Below are 27,503 nucleotides of genomic sequence, written 5' to 3'. Positions count from 1 at the left end.
ACCATTTTTGCTCTAATTTTGTTCGCTATTATTATTCTATGAGGTTATTATATAATAGTGTGCCTCGATTGGCGATGAATTTGAAAAAAAATTTTGAGGAGAAGGTGAAAGAACATCGTACAGAAATGGAATTAGAAAATAATAATAATCGTAATAATAATAATCAATAATATCGTGAGAAATTATTTATTTCTCGAACAGATATATAAATATATATGTATGTAGAAAATTATTTATTCACCTCACCAGTGCATCAATTACTTCGCTGCTTCACGTGTGCTTCTCTTGAAAGCAAATATGATTACTATATAATAACTCTTTCGCGACGCTGTATGTATACTGTGTTACAAAAAGTTAATTGCTCCTACAATATTAACTAATGATATTAATAAATTAACAAGTTACAGTTTATAGATTATAGATTTCTTTCTTATAATTTTACAATTTTACATTGAATGAGATAATAGAATAATTTGTTATATGCAAACTTCAATTGCGTGTATGTAAAATGTAATTAAATTTATTATAGCAAATTTATATTACAATATCTATTAGTACTAATAAGTTCATTAACAATACTGTTCCAATTATGCAAGAGTGTTTGCATAACGAAATATTCTGCAGAATCAAAAATATTCAAATCCAGTAATCACATAGCCAGAATATTAAATTTCGTTCACAAACGTCCAAAAAAGACTCATCTAAAAACAAGTGAAACATTCAACGTCGATGATGAAGATACTAATTGTACAGCGTTGAGCGCGCTCCCACGATGTATCGTAAAAAATGTTACGATAAATGTTATGATACGATTTTGCAACCAATACTCACCGACCAATCGCACAAATCGCAAAGGATTAAATGTATTATGAGATGAAAATTCGACGGGATGTTTCATCGGGACGTTATTGAACCGTTCGCCGCTCATAGTTTGCGCAAACATGTTTGCTATCTGGAAATACGTCGATACGCTGTTCGATATCATTCTTCGCGCGTCTTTTAATCATCTCTGTGGCCGTATCCACCTGCCTTTTCCAACTCTCCCTGTTTTATTATCTCTTGATTGAGCCAACATATATAAACAAACGGCAAGCAACAACAGCAAGAGATTAAAACGGAAGCAAAATACACAGAAGCATGGTGAGAGATCCGGTGCTGTGGTCTCGATACGGAAAAGTATCGGACGCAGATTTGAAATTCCTATTTCCAGCGGGGTCGTTGATATCTGCGTCAGTCTCCTTCTGTATCGACAGGGAAAAAAGAGAAGAGAGAAAAAGACAGGGAGAGAAAAAGAGAGAGAAAGAGAGAGAGGGAGAGAGGGAAAGCAGCGCAAATACGGGTAGCGCGTACGATATATTTTTTCTACCTGTTACGAGTAAAAACAGGAAATGAATCATTGATTTTGCAAAAGCTTGTTGCAGGGAGTGAAATGCATGCTTTGAATACTTGGTGACTAACTATGAAGAAATTTTAATCTGTTAACTGAATTGTCTCTCATTTGGAATTAAAAACTCATAAGTGTTAATTTTTAATAAAATTCTCTTTCTTTTACAAAAAAATGTTAATACGGACTGTAATGAATAGACTGTGGATCTTTATGCAAATTCATATTTTTGTGAATATAGTTAAAAAAGTAATATTGCTCGGTTATTTTATATATTTTTTCATATCATCGCATTTTCTGTAATTTTGCACTTTCAAATTTTCTATAAATGCATAAAAATCCTCAGTCTAGTGATGACTTAGATTGACATAAATGTGAGTATAGATAGCCTGACATAATTTAGCTCATGTCGGTAAATCTGTATTATACATGTCGAAAGTGATTTCCGAGTCTCTTTAATCTTTCGCATTCTTCTATGGTGTCCAGTAATTTGGTGGCCAGGATGTCAAGCTGATCCTTCTGCAGTTGTTGATGTAACCTGTTGTATCTGGCGGTTTTTTTCTCTTACAGCAAGTACACCGGTTTCTTTATTTATTTATTTCTTCGGATTGTACCAATCTGCCTTCGGAATGGCTCTTGACTTTTTGTTGTGCCACCTTTCTATTGATTTTATATTGGAGTTTGATGCTCTGCTCCATAATTGGCAGGCGTACGTCCATATCGGTTTGAGAATATCAGTTTTATATATCAACAGCTTGTTGTAAATTGTTAGCTGTGATTTTTTTGCCAATCAGCCACCGAAGTTTTCTATGTCTTTCGCTTAATTGTCCCATTTTTTCTTTTCTTTTTTTTGCGAATGTGCATGTTCCATAAAAATTTTTTGTCTAAGTGTACTCTGAGATATTCCTTATTTCCTGTTATAGTAGTAGGTCGTTATTTAATTCTAAAAAGATTTGAGAAAATTTATAACAGGAAACGCGATAGAATAAACATTTTCTTTCACTTGAACGTAACTACGATCAATCACCTTAACGCTATTGGTCGAGCAGGAAATAAAGAAAATATCCTTAAAAATTCTTTACCGATTCTTCTTCCAAACGAAAGATTCCCGCAATATCCGAGAAGTAACAACGCATTCCTAAAAATTCTTTGCCGAACTACGTTCCACGATCCACGAATTTCGCTTATCATTCTCTATATAACCTATATAACCATATACCTCTAAATTACTGTGGTCGCTGGAACATGCACGTATCAGCAAACTGATTCGATTAGAAGCATAGCTGCGAACGAAACGTAAAAGAACGCCAGTTCCAAGATAAAAGGAAAAAGGGAACGAATACTAACGATGAGAGGATGAAAGAAGGAGGTAAAAAATAGAGAATGTATGGAATTTTTATTGAAACCTTATTTACGCGTTCGATGAAAGATACGAGTAAAGCGAGGCACGAATCATGGCAAACGAAAGCACCGTTTTCGGACGTCGTTCATTCTGTTTCGTTCCGAACAGGTCGGCCACAACCACGTGTGACGTGGTGGCAGGAAAATGCTCTCCTCGACGACACTTACGAAACTGTCGGCACTAAGAGGGTACGGAACGTGCTGCGATTAGAAAAGTTGGGTCGCGAACACCTCGGCGCGATTTTGACCTGCCAGGCGTCCAACAACAACATGGTCACTCCTATTTCCAGCTCTGTCACACTCAATATGAATCGTAAGTAATTTTGATACATCATTAAAAGTCATGATGCTGATTAGAGTATAGAATAGTAAAAGATAAAAAGATTTATCAGAAGCGTGCAAATATTCTTCATTCTGAAATACGAGGATTCTCCAGAAAGTATTACGGGTTTACGTATAGAAACCATATAAAACGATGGAGCGCACTTTAGAAGATCACCTAGCTTCATTCATGTATTAACATAAGTCATATTTAGTGTGAAGTAGTTTTATTTGCGTAGCCCGTACCGAGCACGAAGTAAGCCTGCACTTGGCAACCTCCTCGGGTTATCTTGTCAGCATTTGACCATAAAACACTATCCCCACGAGTCCAACACCAGACAGCCGAGAGCGGGGGAGAGGGGCTCAAACCCCCGCGACTGATCTCGGCCCCCGTAATACCAATCTAGATCATTAGCGGAACTGTCGCAACTAACACTACGACCTTCTCACTACCACTTGAGGCCCGTGTAAGCTCCGTCACTGGTAATACTGGTAGGAACTCACGTAAGCGAGGTCCAGTGTATTCCGGCGGTCCTCTCTGCGGGAGCATAAGTCACACCAAATTTTGTGTTCAAATATTTAATATCGCACGTTTAAAATGGCAATGTGTCTAAGTGCGAGAATTCAATAGGGACAGAGAAACTGTACGTGATCGTAAGGGTTCGTGCTTTTATTACAGAAGAGCTCAAGAACGTCTGCGACTTCATTGCAAATGATACACTATTCGAACGAGTCAGATTACCATTTTTTTTTGCAAAACTTAAAAACTTTTTGGCTCGATAACGCTTCACAAGAAACAATAATTTAAAGGACTGTGTAAGACGATGGTTACGTAAACTGGCAGTGGAAGTGTATGATGAAGGTATTCAAAAACTTGCATAACGTTACGATAAATGTCCAAATAGGGCTATTGGTTGTACTGAAAAATAACATAGTATATATACCAAAGTTACAAATACAGAAAATTTCTTAAAATGCATTTGTATTATTGTTATTTCAAAACAGTGTTGCTTTCTCGACGACCCTCGTATATGTAAAATATATAAAATACATGTTTATCATTAGAAATCTTAATACTGATTGAAGTACAGAATAAAAAATAAAAGGATATGTCAGTGCTATGATTCCTGATATGAAGTCAAAAATAATTCTAATATGTACCTATTAGGGTAGATTGAAAAAATCAAAATTATGTAACCATTTTCTAGTAGTGAAGAAAAACTTGACTCTACTCTTCTAGATTAAGTATGCAAAATTTGGTTTCTGTCAAATGAATCTTTTAGAAGGAACACTTGAAAATTTGTCGTATCTAGTTTCCTAATTACGTGATATTTTAATTCCACTTATTTCCCTGCCATTTCACTTCTAAAACTTGATACAACGATACAAAGAAACAAGATTGGACATGATACAAAAAAATACAACAATCTACGCCAAGAGTAAATAATTCACCTCTATGAATGTATACAATAACACGCGCCATTCATAGTGCCAGAACAAATGGAAACAGGAACCGTAAACTTGTAAACACACATTTCCATCCACCACCCACACAAAATCCAATCTCCTAAAAAGAAAGCAAAACACTGCAAAAAGAACATCCACTACACTTATTACTCCGCCACAGCAAACAGAATTTCGAGCGAAAGTCAATTTCGTCATCGAATCAACTTCTGGTAGAGGAAAAAAAGTAGAATAATGTTTAAACTGCTCTTAATGAAACAGAGATTCGATCCTGCTTCTCCATCAGAAGACAAATGTTAAACAAATAATTGAACAACGGAGGCTGCTAAAACCGTGTTCCATATTGGAAACTTTCGCAAAATAGTTTCCATTAACCATGGAACCATTCGAAATGATTACTCAAACACTCGATAGGTTCCATAAACGCGGCGGAATTTTGCCTGCAACTGGTAGTTCTTTCGAGCAAAGAGGGCTAATGGATGGTACGCGTGTTTCAGTGAAACCATTGTGGGTCCGCATGCAAGGAGAGAATCGTCCATTTAGCGCAGGCACCACGTACGAGATCGGCTGTGAGATAGTTGGAGCGAGACCAAATCCGAAGATCACGTGGTCGAAAGGAAGTTTGATGCTGAGGAACGCCAGACAGACGGTAAAATTAACATTTTCAAGGTGTAATAAAATTTAGAAAATAATTATAGTGAAAAGGGAGAGAAAGAAAAAAAGATAAATAGAGAGAGAGCGCGAGTATGTAAATATTAAATTCATTATTATATCATCATCTAACGATACTAATCTCGTTAATGGCTACAAAACATCATAGTTGTACTTCAAAAATAATCAAACACTTGTAGGAAATTTTTATAAATATACTATGTATATCATATACAAAATATTTTGGAAAATTACTATAATGGAACGCAACATCTATCAACATGTATCAACATATAACATGTATCATGATTATATTGGAAAAATTTGAAATAAATCTGAAAATTTGCATAGAAGCTACAACGTACTTAGTGCAAGTATATATTTCACAGAAACAGAGACGACGAAAGATTTGAAGCAATCAATTGTTCATTACATTAATAAACCTTAATATTCGTTGGAATAATCTTTGACATTTATTATATGCTTAAGAATATTATGCTATTATGCCATATACTAATTTTTTTCTAAATATGTGTGTGCAGTAAATATCTTGTGATATCTATATACATTTTCACATTGTTTCAAATTTTATCAATATAATCGTGACAGGCATATTTCATTACGGTACTAGTGAAATTTCAAAGTGTTTTACATAACATATTACATTACATAACAATATATAAATAAAAATTTCCTACGGAAACTGTTCAAATACTTTCACGAGTCATTGTAAATATACAAGTATACCTCAATGTCACCCAAAACCTAACAAACACTACTTTCGCTATCTTGGAATCATCCAACCCGAGCAATATTTCTCTCTTATAAAAATTCCCATTATACCATCACCTAAAACGTTAAACACAAAAGGAGATCCACGAAGACGTCCGATGCAACAGATTCAGGCTTCCAGATTCGAGGCCGAAGGATTTAATTACGCTATGGAAAAAACATGCTCTCGTGTTCAAGAAGATCGTCGTAATTTCTCTCTCTCTCTCTCTCTCTCTCTCTCTCTCTCTCTATGTAAAAGTCTGTTCCGTAACTAATATTTTGCAAGCGGCCGCGCAATTTCACCGCGAAAAGCAATCGTGCTAAGTCTCTAGCCTTTGTTCTCTCTTTCATACACACACACTTTCTCTCTCTCATTTTTTTTTGCACTTTTGTTCCCTGGGGGTTCGACTTCCGGCGGCCGTCAGCTTCGACTTCCCTAAATCAGCTTCGCGGCCAGCGTTTGTTTTTTCTAGCGTGGATATAGCTCAACGATCAGGCAGACCAGTTCGGTAAACTGTTTTAAATTCATGAAAGCCATCCCACAGATGAGCCCCGACTCCAACGTCACCACCAGCATTCTCACGTTCGTGCCGACTATCGAGGACGCTGGCAAGTTCCTCTCTTGCCACGGCAGCGTGCCGGATATCCCGGATTCCGAGATGGAGGACGGATGGAAGCTCGATATACACCGTGAGTGTGTTTTCATTGAAATTTCATAGTGACGATCTACGGGGAGTGGAGGTAAACGTCTCTCGGCGATATTTTCTTCCACGACAGGTGGTGGTCACACACCTACTATGAAAAATAGAGAACGAGTAACAAGACAGTTTCGATCAGCTGATTTTCAGAGATAGGTGTTGTGTGTTTTTGGGCTTTGAATGGAATGTTTTCTGTTTGGTTGCGGCGAAAATAGAATTTTTAGATTGGAAAGGGACCTGTCGTGCTGCGTCAATCACTATCGTGCCAAATAATAATTCCCTTTAACCCCCCTTGCATTAACTATTATGCTTCTTTTATTTGCAAAATTCCAACATATAAAGTCAACTAATATTTACTAAATTAAATTGTATAAAGACGTAAGAAGAATTAATTTTATAAAAACAGATAGACTGTATATTTTTTCGATTCAAATCAAAATACTCGTCTTCATATTTATTAAATTGCCTACTTGATACTATGAACATAACTAAACAAATTAAACTTTTTTAAATTATATTCCTAGCTCATCAATTACATTGATAACTAAGAAAATCAACATTTTTAATTATGTCCAGAAAAATATAATTTTGCATAAATATTCACAGTCCATCAATGAAACATAAAATACTAAAATACTTTCAGGACACCTAATTATAAGCCTAATCCTAATTTCCCTAATCTCAATTCAACGCTCCAAAAATAGCAAAACTGAATCAAAGGAAAGCAAGCGTTGATTACGTAAAATTGTAGAACGGGAGAGAAGAGACGGGAAAATTTGTCAACAGTGTCGAGGACAGATCTAGAAATCTGTCTGATTGGTTTTCCGACAGGGAAAAATTTGGAAATGCTTCAATCGGGTTTTCGCAATGTCTAGTCTACGAGGAAACACGGCCATATAGCTGTCCAATAAAAATGAAATATGGTTGATGAGCGATTTATTGCGTCGCGTCGTGGAACGTAATTTAATTCGCCTAATCGATAGAGCAACGCATTGACGACCGATTGTTTCGAGTGGTGAAAACAGCTTCTCTGAAGTTTGTCTCGTCGACAACAAGCCAGGAACTCTAATGCGAAACGCGTGTCGTCACGGCCATCTATTCTTCCAGTCAACTTTCCATGGTACGTAGTTTACTTGAATTAATTAAAAATTTTAATTAATTCTTTCGAGGCTTCGCAGACTGCGCCAACTGAAAAGTTCAAGCCAGAGAACGATGATAACGTTGCTGCAGTATGCAGGAACGGTAACACGATAGTAAAACGTGAGAGCTTTTGAAAATTATTAACCTTAGAATGTACAGTATGATATATAATATTTCGTAGTCGGGAAATGAAAGAAATGTAATCCGTTATTGTATAGGTAAAATAATAGAATGAAATATAATAATTGTGAGGAAACTGAATAATATACGTAATATCAAATTTCGGTGATAATGTTTATAAGTCATGTCAAATGTCAAAGATTGAGATTAAAAGTTTCGATAATGCAAATTGAAAATATCGAATATTCTAAACCCCTTAACCTACAACTACGGGCATGGCTCGTAGTACGATGATCGGGCCAAACGTAAATATGACGGGCATAGTCCGTAGTACGATGATCGGGCCAAATATAATATATATTATAATATATAATAGCTTGTTTACGTTTTCGGCCCAAAATTCTCGAACGTAAATCATACGTAAATCGTTAAGGGGTTAAAATTTGTACTCTGTGATTCAATGTTTTTTTACATAATCGCTTTTAATACTCGAAGCAGATATTCCACGAATAAAGAAGTTACAACAGTAACAATAACAATAAAAGATAGCAAGCGGAATATCTATATCTTTCGACAAATTTGAGATTATAAGTTTCAATAATTCGAATTGAAAATTTCACACATTTTTGAAATTTTTAATTTCTAATTAAACAGCTTTTATTACTGATCGCTTTTAACATACACGAAGTAGAACAAAGAAATCAACAATGATAATAAAAGGAATATCTAGAAAGCAGAATATCTGTAGTATTTTCCGACGTTCTTCTCGCCATTTTTATTGACAATGCACGAGTTCTATTGTTTTGCTATCCATCCTATTACCACGGTAAAGAGTGCTTCGAATCTCAAGCAGTTAGATTGCCACGATCGATGCACTCTCTCGCATTCGAGTCTTCCGTTTTTAGACATTTCTTTCGCTTATACAGCCTTATTCTGCATCGAGTAGTCATCCTTCTGTAAATTTCCGCTCCACTAACACGCACACCACTTAAGAACCTGATGACAGCACACTATTCCCCCGATGTGCAATCTTACAGTGGAACAAGCTTCTTGGCAACCAACCAGAACACATTATAAACAAAACATAAACGCTCAGACCAGAAGCATATCGATGCCAAATATTTAAAAGAATATTTTCAATCTACTATTCGGACCATTTATTTCGATTCCTTCTCGTTTCTTTTCTATTTTAATCCACGAATAGTCTAAAACGTACAGAAAGAACAATTTGATATTTCTCTGGGGCACGAGATTTAACAAGTAAATATTAATATCTGCCGACTCAGAAAATTTTTACTTTTCTTCTTCCTAGAGACGAAACAGATTCGCAAATTAAATTTGATACAAAAATATTCATTTCGCTTTTAGCGGCACTTAAGAGCAAATACCACTACTCGACACTAACTAGTGTCGGACGACGGCAGCGCAGTGGTTAGCGATTCATAGTTTATTGTGAATACCCAAATGTATTAATATGTATCTCGGTTGTAAATAAACGTTATTAAAAAAAAAAAACAAAAGAAAGCAGTGGTTAGCGCCTTAGGTTACGAACGTTCGGAACCCGGGTTCGAATCCCGGCGACTGAATGGAGTCCGATTTTTCTTCCACGCATCTAAATTAGAAGAAAAATAGCAGACCCCATCAGCGACATCTACATAGCCAGCATCTACAATTATCACGGTCAACACTTACACCTCACGCTTCTCAGTTTGTTGGCAAACGTCAATCTAATTAATCGATGACAGTACAAAATGTTTTGAATGTTCTGTAGATCTTTCAATTCAAAATTCTGTCAGCTCATATTATTTTAATTAAAAAGCAAATGATTATTGCAAAATTAAATTCTATTAAAAAGTAAAATATAATATCGCGTCTTTAATTTAAAAAAGCGAAATTTTTACTAATCTGTCGAATGACAAATATCCCCCGACTACTTGACACGATTCGTGCTCCTTATTTCCTTTGCCACCCTCTCTGAGCACCCGTAAACGGCGCGTTTCAGCGCCGAGTCCGTCTCAAAGGCCGTCGAAATCGCATTCGCCTACCGAAATTAAAAACTCGCGTGTATCATCGGCGTCAGAGAAACGAGCAAAAAGAAGGGGTTGGGGAACTTATTTATCCGTTGGGATTCTGTCAAGTCGAGGCCCGTGTATTGACTTCACACTCGATATTTCGCTCTCGCTATTAGCAAGAAATCCGCTGCTCCCTCGTGACCGTTCGCTCGATATCGTTTCTTCGTCGTTGAAACTCGAGCAAGAACCAATGAACGAACGAACAAAAACAACGAGAAAGAAAAATAAAAAAAAGACGAAGAGAATAACAAATAAGAACGATAGAGGGGATGAAAGGAAAGGGGTAGCAAGAGAAAGAGAGGGTAAAAATCTGTGAAAGAGCAGCCGTAATAGCGATCTACGACGTTCGCCAGCCAGTTCTTGCTTATGATTTCACTCGACCTCGGTTCTCGTAATGCGAGTCCACCGAACAAATCCGTTAATTCCGCCGCAATATCTCGCGCCTGCAATAACGAGTAAATTTTTCCTTATTCCTTCCCGCCACCTGAAACCACCTCCCCGTCTCTGTGTTACCGTCCCGCCTGCTGAAATTACCGACTGGCACGATTATCGATGAAAAAAGAGAGTGGTTCAAGGAGAAAAGAGGAGATGATGGATTTTGTAGGTAAATGAGCAAAAAAGGGGAAAGAAACTGGGAAATAGCAGGATGGAGGAGAAAATATGTTAAAGCTTGATGTGAGGCGTGGTTTATGAGTTAGAAACTATTGCCATTTTTGCTATAGCACTACAATTTAGAGCATTTAATGTCGAATTATTTTATTGGAAATCTCATGGTTTCTAAAATTTATTTTCGTTGAGAAATATCGAAAATATCATATCGTTGGAAATTTCTATTTTTCTTTTCTTTCTTTTTTTTTATACCTGCGGGCAGAATTCAGAGTTTAAATAGCACACTGCTTAATTAAACATGAGAATTCAGAATTTAAATAACACACTGCTTGGTTACACATCAGAATTCACAGCATAGAATACATAGAGTTTAGAAACACATAGAGTAGCACAACAAGTGTAACTAAACAACCATTGTTAGCAATCGCAAGCATTCATCATTCTACGCGATTCTAAATTCAAGCCCGATCCTAAGTCAATAACTGGTCGGTTCTTTGTGTGAATTGACCAGTACACGTGCAAATTTGATCAAACCCAAAGTCACGATCTATGATATATATGAAGATCATAATATGACTACACATGTAGGAAATGATAAGTGAAGTTTCTAATATTTCACTGAAAAACAAAGTTTTAAAATTTAGTACGTTGTCAATCAGTCTTTCGGACCTAATCACACTCGTCAAAATTTTCAAAATACTACTCTTCATCATATTAGAATATCGAAGATACTAAAATACTGCTTAATACCGTATGATATTATTAAATTGAAAGTATTAAAATCGTGTTGTAGAAATATCGTGTTGTATGGGGGTTGTCTATACGTCATATTAAAATCCTTCTGCACAATCATAAATTAACATTAAAGCAAAAAAATTAAAAAAAATATACTCGTCATAATACATAATATACTCCTCCTTTGGTAACTCCTTTTTGCATAATATAGAGTACGAAAAAAAATCGAGAGAAATAGCAAGTAGAAAGAGAATATGAGAATAGAAGATAGAAAGAGGAGCAAGAGCAGTCACGAAGGAAGGTGCAAAGAAAATCTGATGGGAAGAACGAGTGGAACGAACTTCTAAACTTATGGGATAGAGCAATAGGTGGATAGAGAAAGGAAAAATGAGTTTTATACGGGGAGAAAGAAGGTTTTGGACGAAAACGAAAGGAAGGAAATCGAGAAAACGAGAGAATCTTGAGCTACGGATGGGCATGTACCATTAATTTCCGCGAAGCTGAACTGATCCTTGTTTTCCTCTTTTTCTCCCTCTTCGTTTCACGTTCGTGTCCTCTTACTTCCACCTTGTTCGCTGTCTAGTCGAGGAAAACTTTTATATTGGACAGCGGAATCACGGTGTTAATCTCCAGGAATGGTGGTAGGAATAGCGAGTCTGCATAACGACCGGTTCGTTATGAGATCGGTTTAAGAGGTTGTCGCGAAATCTACAGGCGTGTTCCATGCGTCCTGCTGGAATAAAAAGATTTTATCGTAGGAAGTCATCCACTCGATTCTGTCGCGCAAACGATTATTTGAAGCGTAATTCTAGACCCGTGAGAACTATTCAAGGATGGTTTTTGCAAATGATTCAGTCAACATCTGTGAGAATTATATAGCACTATAAATAGAAATACAGAAAAGAAAATAAGGATTACAAACACTATCTTTTAACATTTACCTTGGAATTTGTTTAACTCCTTTTAATTTCATTTGTTGTGAAACACATTTCAATGCAATATTCAGTTAAATATTCCACACGTGCATCAGTGAAACCCAAAAATTTATACGCAAAATATAAAACATAATATTTTTAAATAATATGTGGAGTATGTCAAATATGTATGCATGTATGAGTATCAGAAATGTGAAGAAGCGTTTCAGATGAAAGTTGTTTGACTTTATGGAGGAAAGTTAATAAGATATTTCGATTTTTTTTTTACACTCTTATCTAAGGAGATTTCAATGCCGATGTAACTTCTTTAAATGAAATATACACTATACACTTTTTCTATATACCATTTCCTATATACCGTTCGATGCATTTTTTAATTCTCTACAAAAAGGTATTAGGGTATTAGGGTCGAAAAATGACTAGTTTAAAAGATACTTTGACTTTAATCTTGTGAAGCTTATCGTAAGAAAGGCAAGGAAAGATAATGCAGTGCTTTTATGTTTATATTTTTCAACGCAATGCTGTATAAAAAGAATGTATAATTCCATTTTAGGAAGTTACATTGGCATTTAATCTATCTAAATAATAATGTAAAAAAAGATTGAGAGATCTTATTAAGTTTCCCCCATGAAGTCAAAGAACTTTCATCCGAAACATTTTTTGGCACTCCTGATGCTTACAAAAATAATCACGTGTACACATTTAAAACGAACGTACTCTATATTTATGTGTAAATGTTATAACGTTTATACGTAACATTGTATGTGACTATATGAATATATTTTCTATTTAATCTGTAAATTTCATGTTGCGCCTAATTTACGGATAATTAGTGTATAGGTTTTGTTAAGGAAGTATTGATCGAATCGTGACATAGAAACATCAATTCCTTGGAAGAGTGTGTTGTCGAAAAAACATTGTGCGATGATACAGGAAAACATTGGACCAGTTTGATATATTGTATCTTCCTGATCTCAGATCGCCTGGAGACTGGAGCCAAGAAAGGATTAACAGCGACAATTGATTCTGTTATTATCAGAGCAGACAATATTGCGTAAAATACAAGTGGGAATTTAACCTACTTGTGTTGAAAATCATGGATATTAAATAGATGTTTGGTGTGTAAACATGGTTTATCATGCAAGCTTATATTGCTGCAAGCAAACTGATTGCTTACCTCATAAACTATGCCATATACCGGTTAGTACGCGAACACTTGAGAGAAATATATTCCCCTTTAGTATTTTATAAATTAATAAAAATAATGTTATTTTCTATCGATAGCGATTGACGATTATAATTCTTATAACTGAAACTCTTTTCATACACATTTAATATTATATATACTCATTATAAACGATTATACACATATTATTATACTTGTACAATGCTTGCAATTGCTAATTGCTATTTCTTCGAAATATACAGGGTGGTTGGTAAGTGGTGGTACAAGCGGAAAGGGGGTGATTCTACGCGAAAAAAGAAGTTGAAAATATAGAATAAAAATTGTTCGTTTGAGGTTTTGTTTTCGAGAAAATCGACTTTGAATTTTCGCTCGGTACGCGTGCGGTACGTTATAACGGATCTCACTGTAGATCGTTGTCTCGATGGAAAAATTAAAAAAGAAAAAAAAATTAAAAAAAATTTTTATTCTATATTTTAGACTTCTTTTTTCACGTAGAATCACCCCCTTTCCGCTTGTACCACCAGTCACCAACCACCCTGTATATAATCTTCTTATTATAATATTTCCACAATGTTGGACCATTTTTTTATACGTCATTTGAATCCTAAAAGAGGAAACAATCTCCTCTTCTTGTATCTTACAGTGCACAGAAGTTAACGCCATATTTAATAATACTCCTAAGCAAAACGTAATTATATATTTTAATTACAGAAAACAACAACAATCTAATAACGAACACAACTCCCAACACACCACACTTGCACCACTCTTTTCAATACCCCAAAAATGAACTTGCAGCATCTCCATCAACCATACCTAAAATACAGATCATTTCCACTTATTTATGATCCAACTCAGCAGCAAACTCCACACATAAACAAAACAATTCTATTTCTTGCCTATCGCTCTAACTACTTACTTACACTGCACCCAAGGCGTAAAACGTACTCGCGCGCTGGGTGCAGTTGCCCGAAACAAAACATTGTACCATTTCTTACACAACGACATGGTTAAACTTTCAGACGAACCGGTGGTTATGCTCGAACTTGGGAGCAATCTGAACTTGAGCGCAATCCGCGAGGGTATCGACGTTTATTTCGAGTGCAACATCAAGTCGAATCCGTGGGTTTACAAAGTCTCCTGGCGGCACAACGTAAGTTCAAACCAACCACAATCGCACCCCTTTTCATCTATTAAGTCACCTGATACATTAAAATAAATTAAAATTATTAAAACATCGAATGAAAATAAATTTTGAAATACAAACGCAACGATCTCTTTTACTATACTAAGAAGTCGAAAACAGCAAATCTTGAAATATGTCATTGTTCCTACAAATGGGAAATACACTACCGGCTAAAAACTTGGAATTATCATGTTACGTAGATCTCGACAGACAGCATCACAAAAAGAATCGGTTTACACTTCCGTAATTTTAGAAAACTCTTTGATAGGGTAAAACTCCATTCGTATGAGTTAGTGAAGGAAGAAATAATTTATATGATTGCAATTCATGTAATAGGAGCCCATTGATTTTCCTCCCACACCTATGATTTTTTATTCATATAATAAAAGTTCACGTTCGAATAAATAAATTCAACCAACAAGAGTTCATTCGATCAGAGATTCACTGGATTCGACTAAATGAAGTTCATATGAACGCGTAATCTGCTATAAGTAATCGTATACAATTGAAAATTAAACTAAGCAAACGATAAAATTCTTGATAATATGATTGATAAATGTTCCAAATTTATATCAAAATCAACAAGTAATTCAATGTAGAAGAACAATTGAAGAAGTGTCGACTCCAAATCGTTGATCGATAGTATATGTTCTATGTACGACGACGACGACGACGACGACGACGACGATGAGAACGAGAGCGATGGAACGCTCGCTAACAGCCGGATAACGAAATTGCGTGGCAGTTCCGGAATCGATAATTTAGAAGCAAGCCTTAATCGAAAGACGAGATAAGGGGGACGGGTTAGCGCAGCTGTGACGCGAAGTTTCTGTTTAAAATTTACATGCTGATACGGGCCGATCGGGAACCAATGTGTAAGCGTTCTTTGAACTAATAGCCAACGTTCCGCATCGGTAAGAAATTTATCGGCGAGCTTCGGGAACCGTTGACGTAACCCTAAGCGCTTCAAGCTTCTCCTTAAATGGAGTGAAGTCTGACGGAGATCATCGTTAATAGGAAGTTCACAGGGGGGAACCGCGGCAAGTGATGTGCACTGATTTTCTTGGGACTTTGAGGTTACGCCAGGCGTTAGATGGTTTGGCTTTAGATTGATAGACCAAGTTTCTGGAGAAATATCTTAAATTTCAAATTTCTCAAGTTTGGCATGTCATGCTACCTTTAGGGTGATACGCGAAAGAATCTTATTTCATCTATTTTAAGATACATATTATATTATCGTTAAGGAATGAAAGATGATTAATAATTAAAGATAATAGACATAAATTAAAGAAAGAATAGTAATGATTAGAATTCATTTCCAGAGTCAAATGAATTTTTTCTATTTTTACATTTTTCTTCTTCTGTTTTAAGTTGTGTTTGAATTCGATCTTTGTAACTAACAAGTACATGATAGATATATGTAAATATAGATTGAAGATGATAGGTTATTAGCAAGAAGATATTAAAATTTATTTGTCGATTTATAGAAAATTCTTCCCTTTTATAGCTAATTTAAATTGTTTTCTGTATTACTTGAATTTAACTTTTGTATTATTCATTGTATCAAACAAACCTTAAGTATTTACGTGGCTGAAACTAGTAACAAATTAATAACAAAAGCTATTTAAGTAAGTGGCAATGCAATCCTACTTTATTCGCCAATTACTTCGCTTAAGCAGAATCGCAGAATTAACAGAAACAAAAATAGAACGATGTAGCTTTCATTTCGACGTAGAATTTACTGCACAAATTTTGTAGTATAGAAAGCATAGAATAAATAAACTTTCTACATAAATTAGTAGGTACCTTATAACACGCATTACTATTTATATTAATTATCAAGTTTGTAAAGAGAGATTATATCGACTAATTACAAATATAAATTCGTGCATACCAGATAAACTTTGTACATACATTAACTAATAATCCATAACTCTACACTAATTATCAGAAATTTGACAGAGATTGCATAGATTAATTACAAATACCAATTTCTACAAAATAAATATGCTTTCTATGTAAATTAACCAACAACTATATTACTATATTATTTACCTCGATTATCAAGAAATATTAATCGAAACGTCGCTTTTGCAATATAAGATCTATGTGGCTGGAAACTTTTCCATGCATAATGTATATAATTAAATGATCCAACAAATAAAATATTTTATTTACTATTTAACAAAATTTCAGGAATTTCGGTGTGTAATTATACGTGGCTGCGTGGTAATATTTCGTAAATCTATTGAAACTACTGATGATGAACAAAATGACAAAATCAAAATTAAAAGATTAGTCACTCTCTTATTCAATAAAATATTTGATCTATCATGTAACAAAGCTGTATTAATATCGGTACATAATTGTATGTGATTCTGTGATAAAACTTCATCAGGCTATTGGAAGTTCTACGAATGAAATAACTGAGGGAAGTCAATTGTTCGCGACCGATCCGATGAACCAACGATGTGGGACGTGATTGGTATCGAGCTATGGCAATCACAGCGAGAGATTTGTTTAATGATTAGTTGTACCAATGAACGGGTTTCCTATTCAATATTAATCTGTTTGATATTGACGCGTTCAATCTACCGCGGATCACTGATTGGTTACACAGATGCGATATCCCATTTACGATTAATAACTCAAAAATATTCTTCCAACATCTCTTAATTGACAAAATTTCCATTTACTATTAGCTTTCGAAAAATATTCTATTAAGAGAAAAAAAAAATGCAAGAAAGAAGAACGTAAACCGTTCCTGATTTCTTACGCTTTCTACCTTTTCTCGCAAGCCGTCATTATTAATTCCGTTTGCGTTTTAAGGCGAATGCATTCTGACAGTACATCTCACCCGTTCTTTAACGCGCCTTTACGTTTCATAGCCCCAGTCTCTCCAATAAGAGAATCGTATATTTTGCATTACTACGTTCCATTGTGAATATTTTAGCCAGCGAAGTGTAACTTTACTCTTCCGCCAGCGTAGAACAACTCCACAGTCCTCAGACGGAAAGTAGGAAATAATTTCAACAAGAAAGAGCAAGACTACTCCGTTAAAATCACTTTTTCGCACAGATGTTAAAAAGAAGAAATTTTGATTAACTTCGTGACGTTAGATTATTCCTATTTTAACCATCGAAATAAATAATGTATGTATGTGATTACAGTAGAACCTCAATTATCCGACGTGATACGTGAAAATCATAGAAAACATTTTGATAATGTTACGTTGTACGTGTATTTAAGTTTGATTAATTATTTAATCAGTTGAATGTTTGGTTAACCGCTTTCATAATACCTGACTATTTACGCTTTTGTACACTTTGTGTTAAAAATTTCGTGATAAAAATGAAGTTGTGGTAAAGTTCAGAACATTTCGAATAATACAACCTTAGACAGGACTCTAATAACTGAGACTCCATTGTACTCCGAAGTAAATCTACCTATTCGCAGAATTGATAATTCTTAGCTGCGGTTAGGTCAATTACGACGAAGGCAAACCATAGACAGCAGACAAGCGACGAGGGCTTCGGGGTTTTCAGTTATAGGGTAACACTGCTGCGTGCAGATCTGGACCAGCTCAAATTATATTCCTACTTGTACTTACACTTCTCTATTAAAATATATTTTCTACCTTACAATTTATCCACGCGTTTCTCTGTTTATACATCTAATAACCTCAACAATCTGCTTAACGCTTTTGTCGAAAGTTCTAAACTTTAACAACTGACAGATTTTACGATTTTATTATATCGTTTCTGTTTACTGCATGCCTCTGTCCCGTAGAGGGATTAGTAAGGTTTATTTTAAACGAATACGAAGGCTCGTCCGTGGTATATTGCATTGTACTGCATTATGTTGATCCGAGTTCCATAAATATTTCTTCGAGCGCCTTTAGATCTCGATGTCATTCTAGTCAAGAGGACATCAGGCGTCTTTGTCGATTCTTCGTTTGATTCGAGAACGACCACCGGTACGGAAGATCTCCGCCAGTGGTGCCAATGTGTTTTGACGAAATTCAAAGGAGATTTCCAAAGGAGAGAAAGGTTGGCACGGTTGAGAAATTGAAAAACTGTCAGCAGCCTTCGCTTTATTTTTTCCCCTCCCTTTCTCTAGTCATCCCTTCTAATTTTTCCGGCAAATTTATGCATGGAATGGTACCTATTGATCTGCACGCGCATCAAGTTCACGTAAAACTATCAATCATCGTGAACGGTTCACTTCGAAATTATATATTGCTTATTATATATTGCTCGCGTAACCTCAATTTGCATAAGAAAATCACAGGACAAAAGCATGATGAGTACGGTTTCGTTGATTTCCTGATTTTGATGTTATTTAATAAAACAGAAGAAAAGGACGGTTTTGCTGGACTTTTAAATTTCCCGTAAATTCATAAACATTCTACTCTATCTCCGAAAAGTATACTTCCTCCAATATCTGATCAGATAAGATTTCTATTCATAGTCAATTAAGACAATAATTACAATAGGAATGAATTTAGAGAACTATACATAAACTAGATTTCTAGGCAGTGTGCCGTACACGAAACATTTTAACGATCCATCGTCTTTATTGTTCTTCGTCATCGTCGTTTGTCGAAAAGTTATATATACTTCCGATCTATGATGGGATAATAGTGATCACGATTTTATATCGACAGGGCAATCCGCTGTATCATAATCCAGCGACAGGAACCATAATCAGTAATCAAAGCCTAGTATTGCAAAGCGTAACACGAAGCAGAGCTGGGATCTACACGTGTATTGGCAGCAATCAAGAAGGCGACGGGGAGAGCAATCCTTTGAATCTGGACATCAAATGTGAGTATATTGGCAATTCAGCTTGGTAATTCTAACTAACGCAAGATGTAACTAGATATAGGTACAGTTCTCTTATGAAGACTGAAATATTGCATAGAATTTGGGATCGTCGATTTAAATGGTTATAATATACACTTTATACTTACCATATATTTATTCTAATTATAAATTCAAATATAATTACATGTATTCTAATTACAAAATTACGGATAAATCGAACTAGGAAGAAAATAATAAATTCTCAAATTCGTCACGAATGGAATTTTTGTTTACTTACGAAAAAATAATTAATACTATAGCTTCGAATTTGGCTCTAAAATTTTTGGATTAATAAGTGTGAAAGATACGCTGCTGGTCAAAAGTATTCATAAAGCTTGCTTATTTTCTATAAAATATATTTGAATAACAAAATTACAGATGATGTAAATTATTAGCGATACAAGTATTACTATTGACTAAAAGCGATACATCAGCATTATTGGATAAAATGGTTGTATAGAAATGGCTGTTTCATCGCCCATCTTCACGCAACATTCCCTAAAAACATAGGAAAGAGTGACATGATAATTAAAAGACGTAGAGGAAGTTCCAATTTTTTTTTAATTTTACAGGGAATACGTCCGTTGCAACTTTGTTCCATTAAAAGTTTGTATCGTGATGTCACAAGCAAATATTACCACGACCCAATCTTCGCAAAAAAATTTAATCAAACCGGAAGAAAAATTTTACAAAAAGGACACAAAGCAGTTACATGGTATAAAAATACAATTTTTAGAAAAACCGTGAACGTTCTTTTCCAGAGAGCAATTATTAGTTGTATAAATTTAATTATTTAGATAGTCCCGCCAATAGTGAAATATTTTTAGACGATTTAGAGTTTTTCATAAAACAAACATTCATTCGATCAACTGAAGTGAACTTCAAAGATAAAATATTTAACTGTATTAGTTATATATTTAAACTTAAAACCGCTTAAAATTACATCTATTAAAAATAACTTACACGAGTATCTGTTATCCTTAAATAATATGAAACTATGTTGGTATCGAATATTTACCAAAACCATCGATTTGGTAAAGAAAAAAGAAATTTATAGAAATGTAATATATAGATATATTCTCTTATTTAAAACTAATTACCAGTATTGAATATTACAAATATTAAATAGTTTCTGGAAAAATCAAGTATCCTTGAACGTTAAAGGATAGTGCATAAATATTCTATTGTAGTATGAAAGATTGATGAAATGAAAAATCCTCAAGAAATACTTATCGCATTTTTCTTTAAATAACAGCTTTCGACATTAAAGATTACGGCCATTAAATAATTCCCACATTCGGAGAGGAATATTTTTAAACGTTATATAACCCTGCATAAATAAAATATTTATCAAAATAAATCACGTAAAACCTAAAGAGGAAACAGCAAATAATATCCAACGTATCCTTCTTGAAATAACTATTAAATATTACAATCACTAAAGAACATCTATACAGTCTACAATGAAACGAAACATTTATAAATAGAGTTGAAACGAGATCTGAAAAGCGAAGAGGCATTTGAATAACGCATCTAGCCCAGAACCTGCTATTTCCTCCGGCTGGTTGCAGAAATATTTAGAAAGTATGATTCGCTGGGTTCTGTGAAGCGATATTATGTACAATGAACGAAGAGATTGTTGCGATTCCAGCTTTGTGGATTTATACCAATTCGAATAAAGAGAGAAGTGGATTGTAAGATGGGTTGGAGGGGTGGGGGGAGAAAGAGAAAAGCAGTTGAAAGAGGACACAAAAGGTGATACTGACGTTGCCACTAATAGCGTTAAAGGAAACCGACTCCTAGCAACATGCTTTTGTGACATAATGATACATTTAGGTAGATGTGTACAAAGCTAAAATCCAGCGTCTATCACGGATGTAGTAATACAATGCAATGTCGCACTAAATGCAATATAGCCCCATTTTTACGTTAACAAAGTCTACCATTCTCTATTAACAAAGTCTACGTTCCTTCTGGGTTCTCGATACACCATTACTTCCGTTTTTGCCATGTAAATAAAATATCGTGCCATATTTCCTCTATATTACGAAATCTGGTTATTAATTTTATTTTGGATACACAAAAAGTATCATCTCTATCGTCTTTGTAATATTAGGGAGATCTGGTCTTGCAAAATTTAAAACAACTATCGTACATCATACGTGTATGTTAGCATTTTTAAATAATAAAAATGCTACTATTATACGTAACATTACATACCTATTTCTAACAAAAGGGTTTTCAGTGGAAAAGAAACAACACAAGAAGTTACCGTTTAATGTGTTACTTTTAAAAGCTACAATAGTTGTTTGTGACTTTATTTTTGAGAAGCTATGGTCTTTCAATTTAAGAAGCAGTAAAGTAAGAAACAAAAAAATATATTAGATAAAGAAAATGTGAAAAAACTGTTACAGTAATAAAGAAAACATAGAAAAGAATAGAAAATATAGTAGTAAAGAAAGCGAAGGAGCCAAGAAAGGAATTATGGTAGCAAGGAAACGGTAAAAGAAAGTTAGAAGAAATAGCAACAATAGAAACAAGTAACACAATAAAATCGAGAAGCCACAAGGAAAAATGAAGTTTCACAAGGTGAAAATAGGCAGATTTCAAAATGCTCCCGAACGGAGAAAATGTGGAATTTCAACTTTCTAGAATCTCTTGGGATTCTAAGCGACATATGTCCAAAATTGAAGGATGCCAGTTTTAGGTGGAATGAAATCGAATTACAAAATTGATGATGCGAAAATATCATACAATACACGTATTGCACGTAGTCGATAACGTATACAAATGCAGAATAAAATTACTAAAACTTTATATATGAATAATGGATATTATCCATTTTGCCATAGTTAAAATAAAAACAGAAAGTTTCACACAAAATTTTAACACAGACTAAGCACTATTTAAATATAATTTCTTCAATAAACACGCTGCAACGAAAAATCTCACCACCAATTTATATATTATTAGGCAACAGATTAAGTTAACCATAAATTTATTTTCCAATATGCAGTTTGCTTGGTAACGTGTATAACGCATATATTATTAAAAATTTCATACCGACGAAGTTATATATTTTCTAAATGTAATATAACAAAAATAACCGGAAAAAATTTATCAAAGAATAAACACTTCAAATATTATCTTTTTAATACACATACTATAACAGACACTCTCGACGTTAATTTATTCTGTATCATCAAACAAACGATTAAGTTAACGGCAAACTGATTTTTAAAAACGAACAACGATTCGATCAACAGATATTTGAGAGAATTTTCTTTGTTGAAGTTCTTCGGTGACACAGTCCGCGTAACACGAAAGATAGGAGTGCACTTTCCCTGATTTCAACTGCGTCGACTAAGATTTTATCACATCCACTCCCGGGGATCGAATCATGGCAGTCCAATCCAACGTCGATTCTGCTTTCAATTTACAGCACTCCAATTTCAAATTTTCTGCGCGGCAAGAACGTAGAAGTCTGCTAGCTTGTCCATTCGAGAAGGAGCTTCGAAAAGAAAGTCAGGATACATTTACTCCCCCCCCCCATTTTATCCGCGTTCATTTCGATTTTTGTTTAATCCATTTTGTTTTAATACAGCAATAATTCTATTCCGCTTTATTTTACTATAAATTCGATAGCTTTTTCAATCTCTATTTTTTTACGATAATTCGAAATAACATGGAATAATCTGATTTTGCAAAATTCCTCGGATATACCATCGATTTCTTCCATTTATAAGATTGAAACTTCCAACTTTCTTAGTCTATTAGAATACAGAAAATTTGGTTTAGGCTTGTTTTTATGCGGCAAGAATTTTTGGTCAATAAATGATGACTTTTAATCTCTATTTCTACAATAATTTAAGGAGACATAAGATAGTCTCCTTGTACAATATTTTTCAAGTATAGTATCGATCTAGTTGTCCATCTACAAGGTTGGAACTTGAAACTTTCTGACTCTCGGAATGCAGAAAATTGGTAAATTCCGACGTCAAAGTTCGTGCTCCACGGAATAAAGGCCAAAGTATTTATCCTAATTTCGTTCGTGCCAACTTTGGTCTCGTCGTGTCCACTTCGTAAACCGAACCGTCTTTTCTTCATTTGCCTTAGATTTACTTTAAACTTACTTTGTTCCAAAACTTTGTTTCAAAATCGAACTTGTCTAGATATTCAACGTTTTATCAAACTTCAGCTTAACTACTCTTGACGTTCGTTCACCCAGATTTTTTTTTCTATTTATTTATTTAAATTTTACAATTTGTCCAGTAGGACATTTGGTAAAATGTTATATCTTGGTGTAAATTTCGACCAATCGCGGGGAGACGCAATCGCGAGGAGAGACGCCAACGGGAGTCGTAAATTCCCGTTACGATTATACTAATCGACACCACGAGTTGACCGATCCCCTAATTTCCGTTAAGATAATAGGGGTGATTCAGTTTATATAACACTGATTCACAGAATTATAAAATATATATTTTCAACACTTAAATTACACTGTTGAGTAGGTATAAATCGTAGATAACAACTTGTCGCACGAAGATAAGATAGATATGAATAATAGAGCAAGGCTCTTATAGTTGAATTTAATATGTGAGTAGACGTAGCACTAGAGAATGCGTAATAGAAGAAGTGAATGTTTGATAATCCCGAGAACCGACTTAGATAGTTGATACGAGTGATATTCCTCTAGCGTTGTGCTTAGACTTAGACGTTATTTTTCTACTCTGTAGTATGTAGAAGAAGTAAGTTGACTTTCCTAGCGGTGTTGAAGAAGTAAGTTGACTTGACCCTCCTGATGTCGCAGGAGAAGTGGTTGGCTTGACCCTCCTAGTGTCGTAGGAGAAGTGGTTGACTTGACCCTCCTAGTGTCGTAGGAGAAGTGAAGTTGGGTGACGATGCTGTGTCGGAGGAAAGCTAGCGATGGGTGTGTCTAGCGAACAGGACCATTGGATTTGGTCATGACATTTTTGGTCAGGACAGTGAGGGCAGTATACATTGTTTTTGATTGGATCAAAGAAGGTTGGTGGACTAGGAAGGGCCTTAGCCGCCCTCGATAGAAAATTGCTGGTGGGAAGCATCGTACCTGAGAAAAACTAACTTTCCCTTGTCAAGCCGTAATAGACAATAATCGTTAAAAAGCGATAAAAAAATACCTTTGTTCGGTCTGAAGGACCCTAGCTAGCAAATTGCTGGGATTTATGACTATATGACTATATATCTAATTATGGGTCCTTAAGACTATTGAGGGTACACCGTAAGGATGAGCGGACATCTGGTGTCCGTCTGGCTCGCGGTGTATGGCCTGGTCTAGGTAGAGGGCCGCCCGACGTAACACTTGGTGTTGTAATAATATAACATGTGGGTGGTTACCCCCCAGCAGGATACCATCTTCGTGTTTGTTAGGTTATGTCCTTTGTGAGATCTGTTGGGTGTTTCCTTTTTAGTCTTCTTTCTATGTTTGATGCGTTGATCGTTTCCGCTGCCAGCCGGTTCGGGTGCGTTGCTATTCTTTCTCTGTACCTTCTTGCGTATCTGCTAATCTCCTCCTTGACCGTTGGTATTCCAAGGTCTTTCCGTATATCTTCGTTTCTGACGTACCATGGTGCGTTTACTATTGTTCTGAGGATTTTAGCTTGGGTTATCTCTATTTTGCTTATATGGCTCATTGCTGCTGTTCCCCATAGTGGTATTTCGTACGTCCAGACTGGTTTTATGATCGTTTTGTATATTTTTAATTTGTTTCCTATGCTTAGTTTGGATTTTCGACTTGTTAACCATTGCATTTGTCTCCTTGCTGTCTGTATTTTGTCTGTTATTGATTTGATATGCTGTTTCCATGTGAGTTGTGTATCTCTGTGGAGTCCTAGGTATTTGTCTTTCCTTGTTGGTATTATGTGCGTGCCGTTAAGAAGGATGTTTGGTGGTATCTGTTTTTTCAGTGTGAATGTAATATGGTTGCATTTACTGGGGTTTGCTTTAATTTGTTTAAACTTGTAGACACTTTTATATTTTTGTGATATGTTCTTGTAGTAATGTGACTACTGTTACAGGGTTTTAGTGTGCCTCACTAGTACCGCTGTGTCGTCCGCGAATGTCAGTATTTTGCTATTGGTAGTTGTTGGTATGTTGGCCGTGTATAGTGTGTATAGCATTGGTCCTAGGACGCTTCCTTGCGGAACCCCTGCCTTGATATCTTTAACTTCGGAGTATGTATATTTAATTTTTACTATAAAGGTTCTGCTGCTTAATTACGAATTTAATAAATGATATATTTGTTCCGTGAATTGTTTCCTGATTGTTTGTAGAAGGCATTCGGTTCACCCAGATGAAACAAAATTTGAAACCGTCTCTAACGATTTTCAGATTAAATTACAGGGTTTCTTTTTATGCACGAGGGAGTCCGTTCAAGCCCTGCGGCAAGGTCAATCTTTAACTTAGGTACGGTTAAATTTTATGCGGGGCTATTTTTCTGCACAACAGAGTTTGACATGAATTACACGTAAACGATACAGAACTGCGATGTGTGACAGATAATGCTGTTCTCTACGCAAGCACATTGGAATGAAGTTTTTGATAATTAGATTATAATTTTTCTTAAAGATATGATGCATATATTTTAACTTCAATAATTTACTTTAATAATTAATAATACAATTGAGTATGATATGTTTTAAAGCATGGTACGACACATAGACCCACATCACAATTTTCACACTCATAGCGCGATAGTGTTTTTCAAATTGCGCTTCGTTTTCTATTTTGAAACGACATCTTGAGGTTGAAGATTCTACGAATCGGCATGTTAAAAAGAACATCTAATAATGCTATATTTATTTTAACGGAAAGCAACAATTGATACCTGACACTGGCGTATCAAAAACAAAGACTATATATTCTGTCTGTATATTGTTAACATTATTATAAAACGTTGTGAAGGCAAAAAAGTGTAAAGCAAGACAAATGAAAAAGATCATTTAGTTCAAACGGTGAGCAAGTGAATGAGTCAGTAGAACGAGCTACTATAGCGGTGCGTTGTAATATAGGATGACATCCGCAAAAGCCACTATAGCGCATCGTACCTAGGAGGTTAAAAAGAATTTCAAAAGTCAAGGGACTCGTCCATCTAGCAAATATAAAAATTAGAATTATCTAAGAGATAGGTGAAATTTGATTTGTAAGAAGAACGAGTCTATCAAAATTTTGCTTCTAGCCCAATCTTTTAAAAGAATTTCAAAAGTCAAACAACTCATCAATTTAGTTTATACAAAAATTAGAAACAGAAAACTTCTCAATGGATCTAACATTTTCTATTAAAGATTCTCTTTGATCCTCCTATATGTACAACTTCAAACCCCCAAAATTTTTTTTCAATGATATGAATGATTATTTAGACAACGTCGTCGGAGAAAGACGCGCAATCTCTACATAACATTTTGTAAAAATCAAACGTTGTAGTATATTTCAATCTATTGCTTCCAGAGAAAATATACAACATTTGTGTGACAGTCAGCGCGTGTCAAAGTAAATAACCGCATACATAGCGAACGTGATTAAACCGATCGCGAAATCGGCTAAGCCATTTCACCGTCTACTACCGCGCGTTGGCGCGAACAATTGATCGTCCCCCCCCCCCCCCCGTGCCTGTCGTTCAATTTCCTGTGCGTAGGTTATGGTGGTAGCCGCTACAATCGTAATCCAGTGTCTCAAGTCCCGTTCTAACCTACGACCGAGTGACAGTCGGTCTCACCTCGCGTGTCCATATGGTCAGCCAGGCAAATCGGTGTGTAATGGCCTTAACGCCGGCGAACTGCCACGGTTAATCTGTTAGACTGCGCGTCGACCGCCTGGTATACGCTTACAACTGCGGCCCTCCATATCGACGAGCTACCGTCTGACACATGCCGGAATTCACCAGGCCAGGTCCGTGTTCTCGTGCACGATGCCATGTCCGTCGGG

At 35.4% G+C, this 27,503-nt stretch overlaps 1 protein-coding gene and 1 long non-coding RNA gene across 5 annotated transcripts in view; one reads left to right on the top strand and one right to left on the bottom strand.

Annotated features, from left to right (window-relative positions):
• LOC138185892 (protein turtle homolog B) overlaps positions 1-27,503 on the top strand; it is a 137,734-nt gene that overhangs the window by 43,289 nt on the left and 66,942 nt on the right. For all 4 annotated transcript variants that reach the window (XM_069125217.1, XM_069125215.1, XM_069125216.1 and 1 more), the window contains exons 4-8: positions 2,895-3,098; positions 5,068-5,219; positions 6,538-6,682; positions 14,510-14,640; positions 19,340-19,499. In XM_069125217.1, the coding sequence (XP_068981318.1) occupies positions 2,895-3,098; positions 5,068-5,219; positions 6,538-6,682; positions 14,510-14,640; positions 19,340-19,499 (792 nt within the window). The remainder of the gene's footprint in view (positions 1-2,894; positions 3,099-5,067; positions 5,220-6,537; positions 6,683-14,509; positions 14,641-19,339; positions 19,500-27,503) is intronic.
• LOC138185910 (uncharacterized) overlaps positions 1-27,503 on the bottom strand; it is a 273,083-nt gene that overhangs the window by 190,864 nt on the left and 54,716 nt on the right. The window lies entirely within an intron of this gene.

Source organism: Bombus flavifrons, chromosome 13 (genome assembly GCF_040668555.2).
Source record: "Bombus flavifrons isolate JBK064 chromosome 13, iyBomFlav1_principal, whole genome shotgun sequence".
Taxonomy (NCBI): domain Eukaryota; kingdom Metazoa; phylum Arthropoda; class Insecta; order Hymenoptera; family Apidae; genus Bombus; species Bombus flavifrons.
This window is presented reverse-complemented; position numbering and strand designations above follow the sequence as displayed.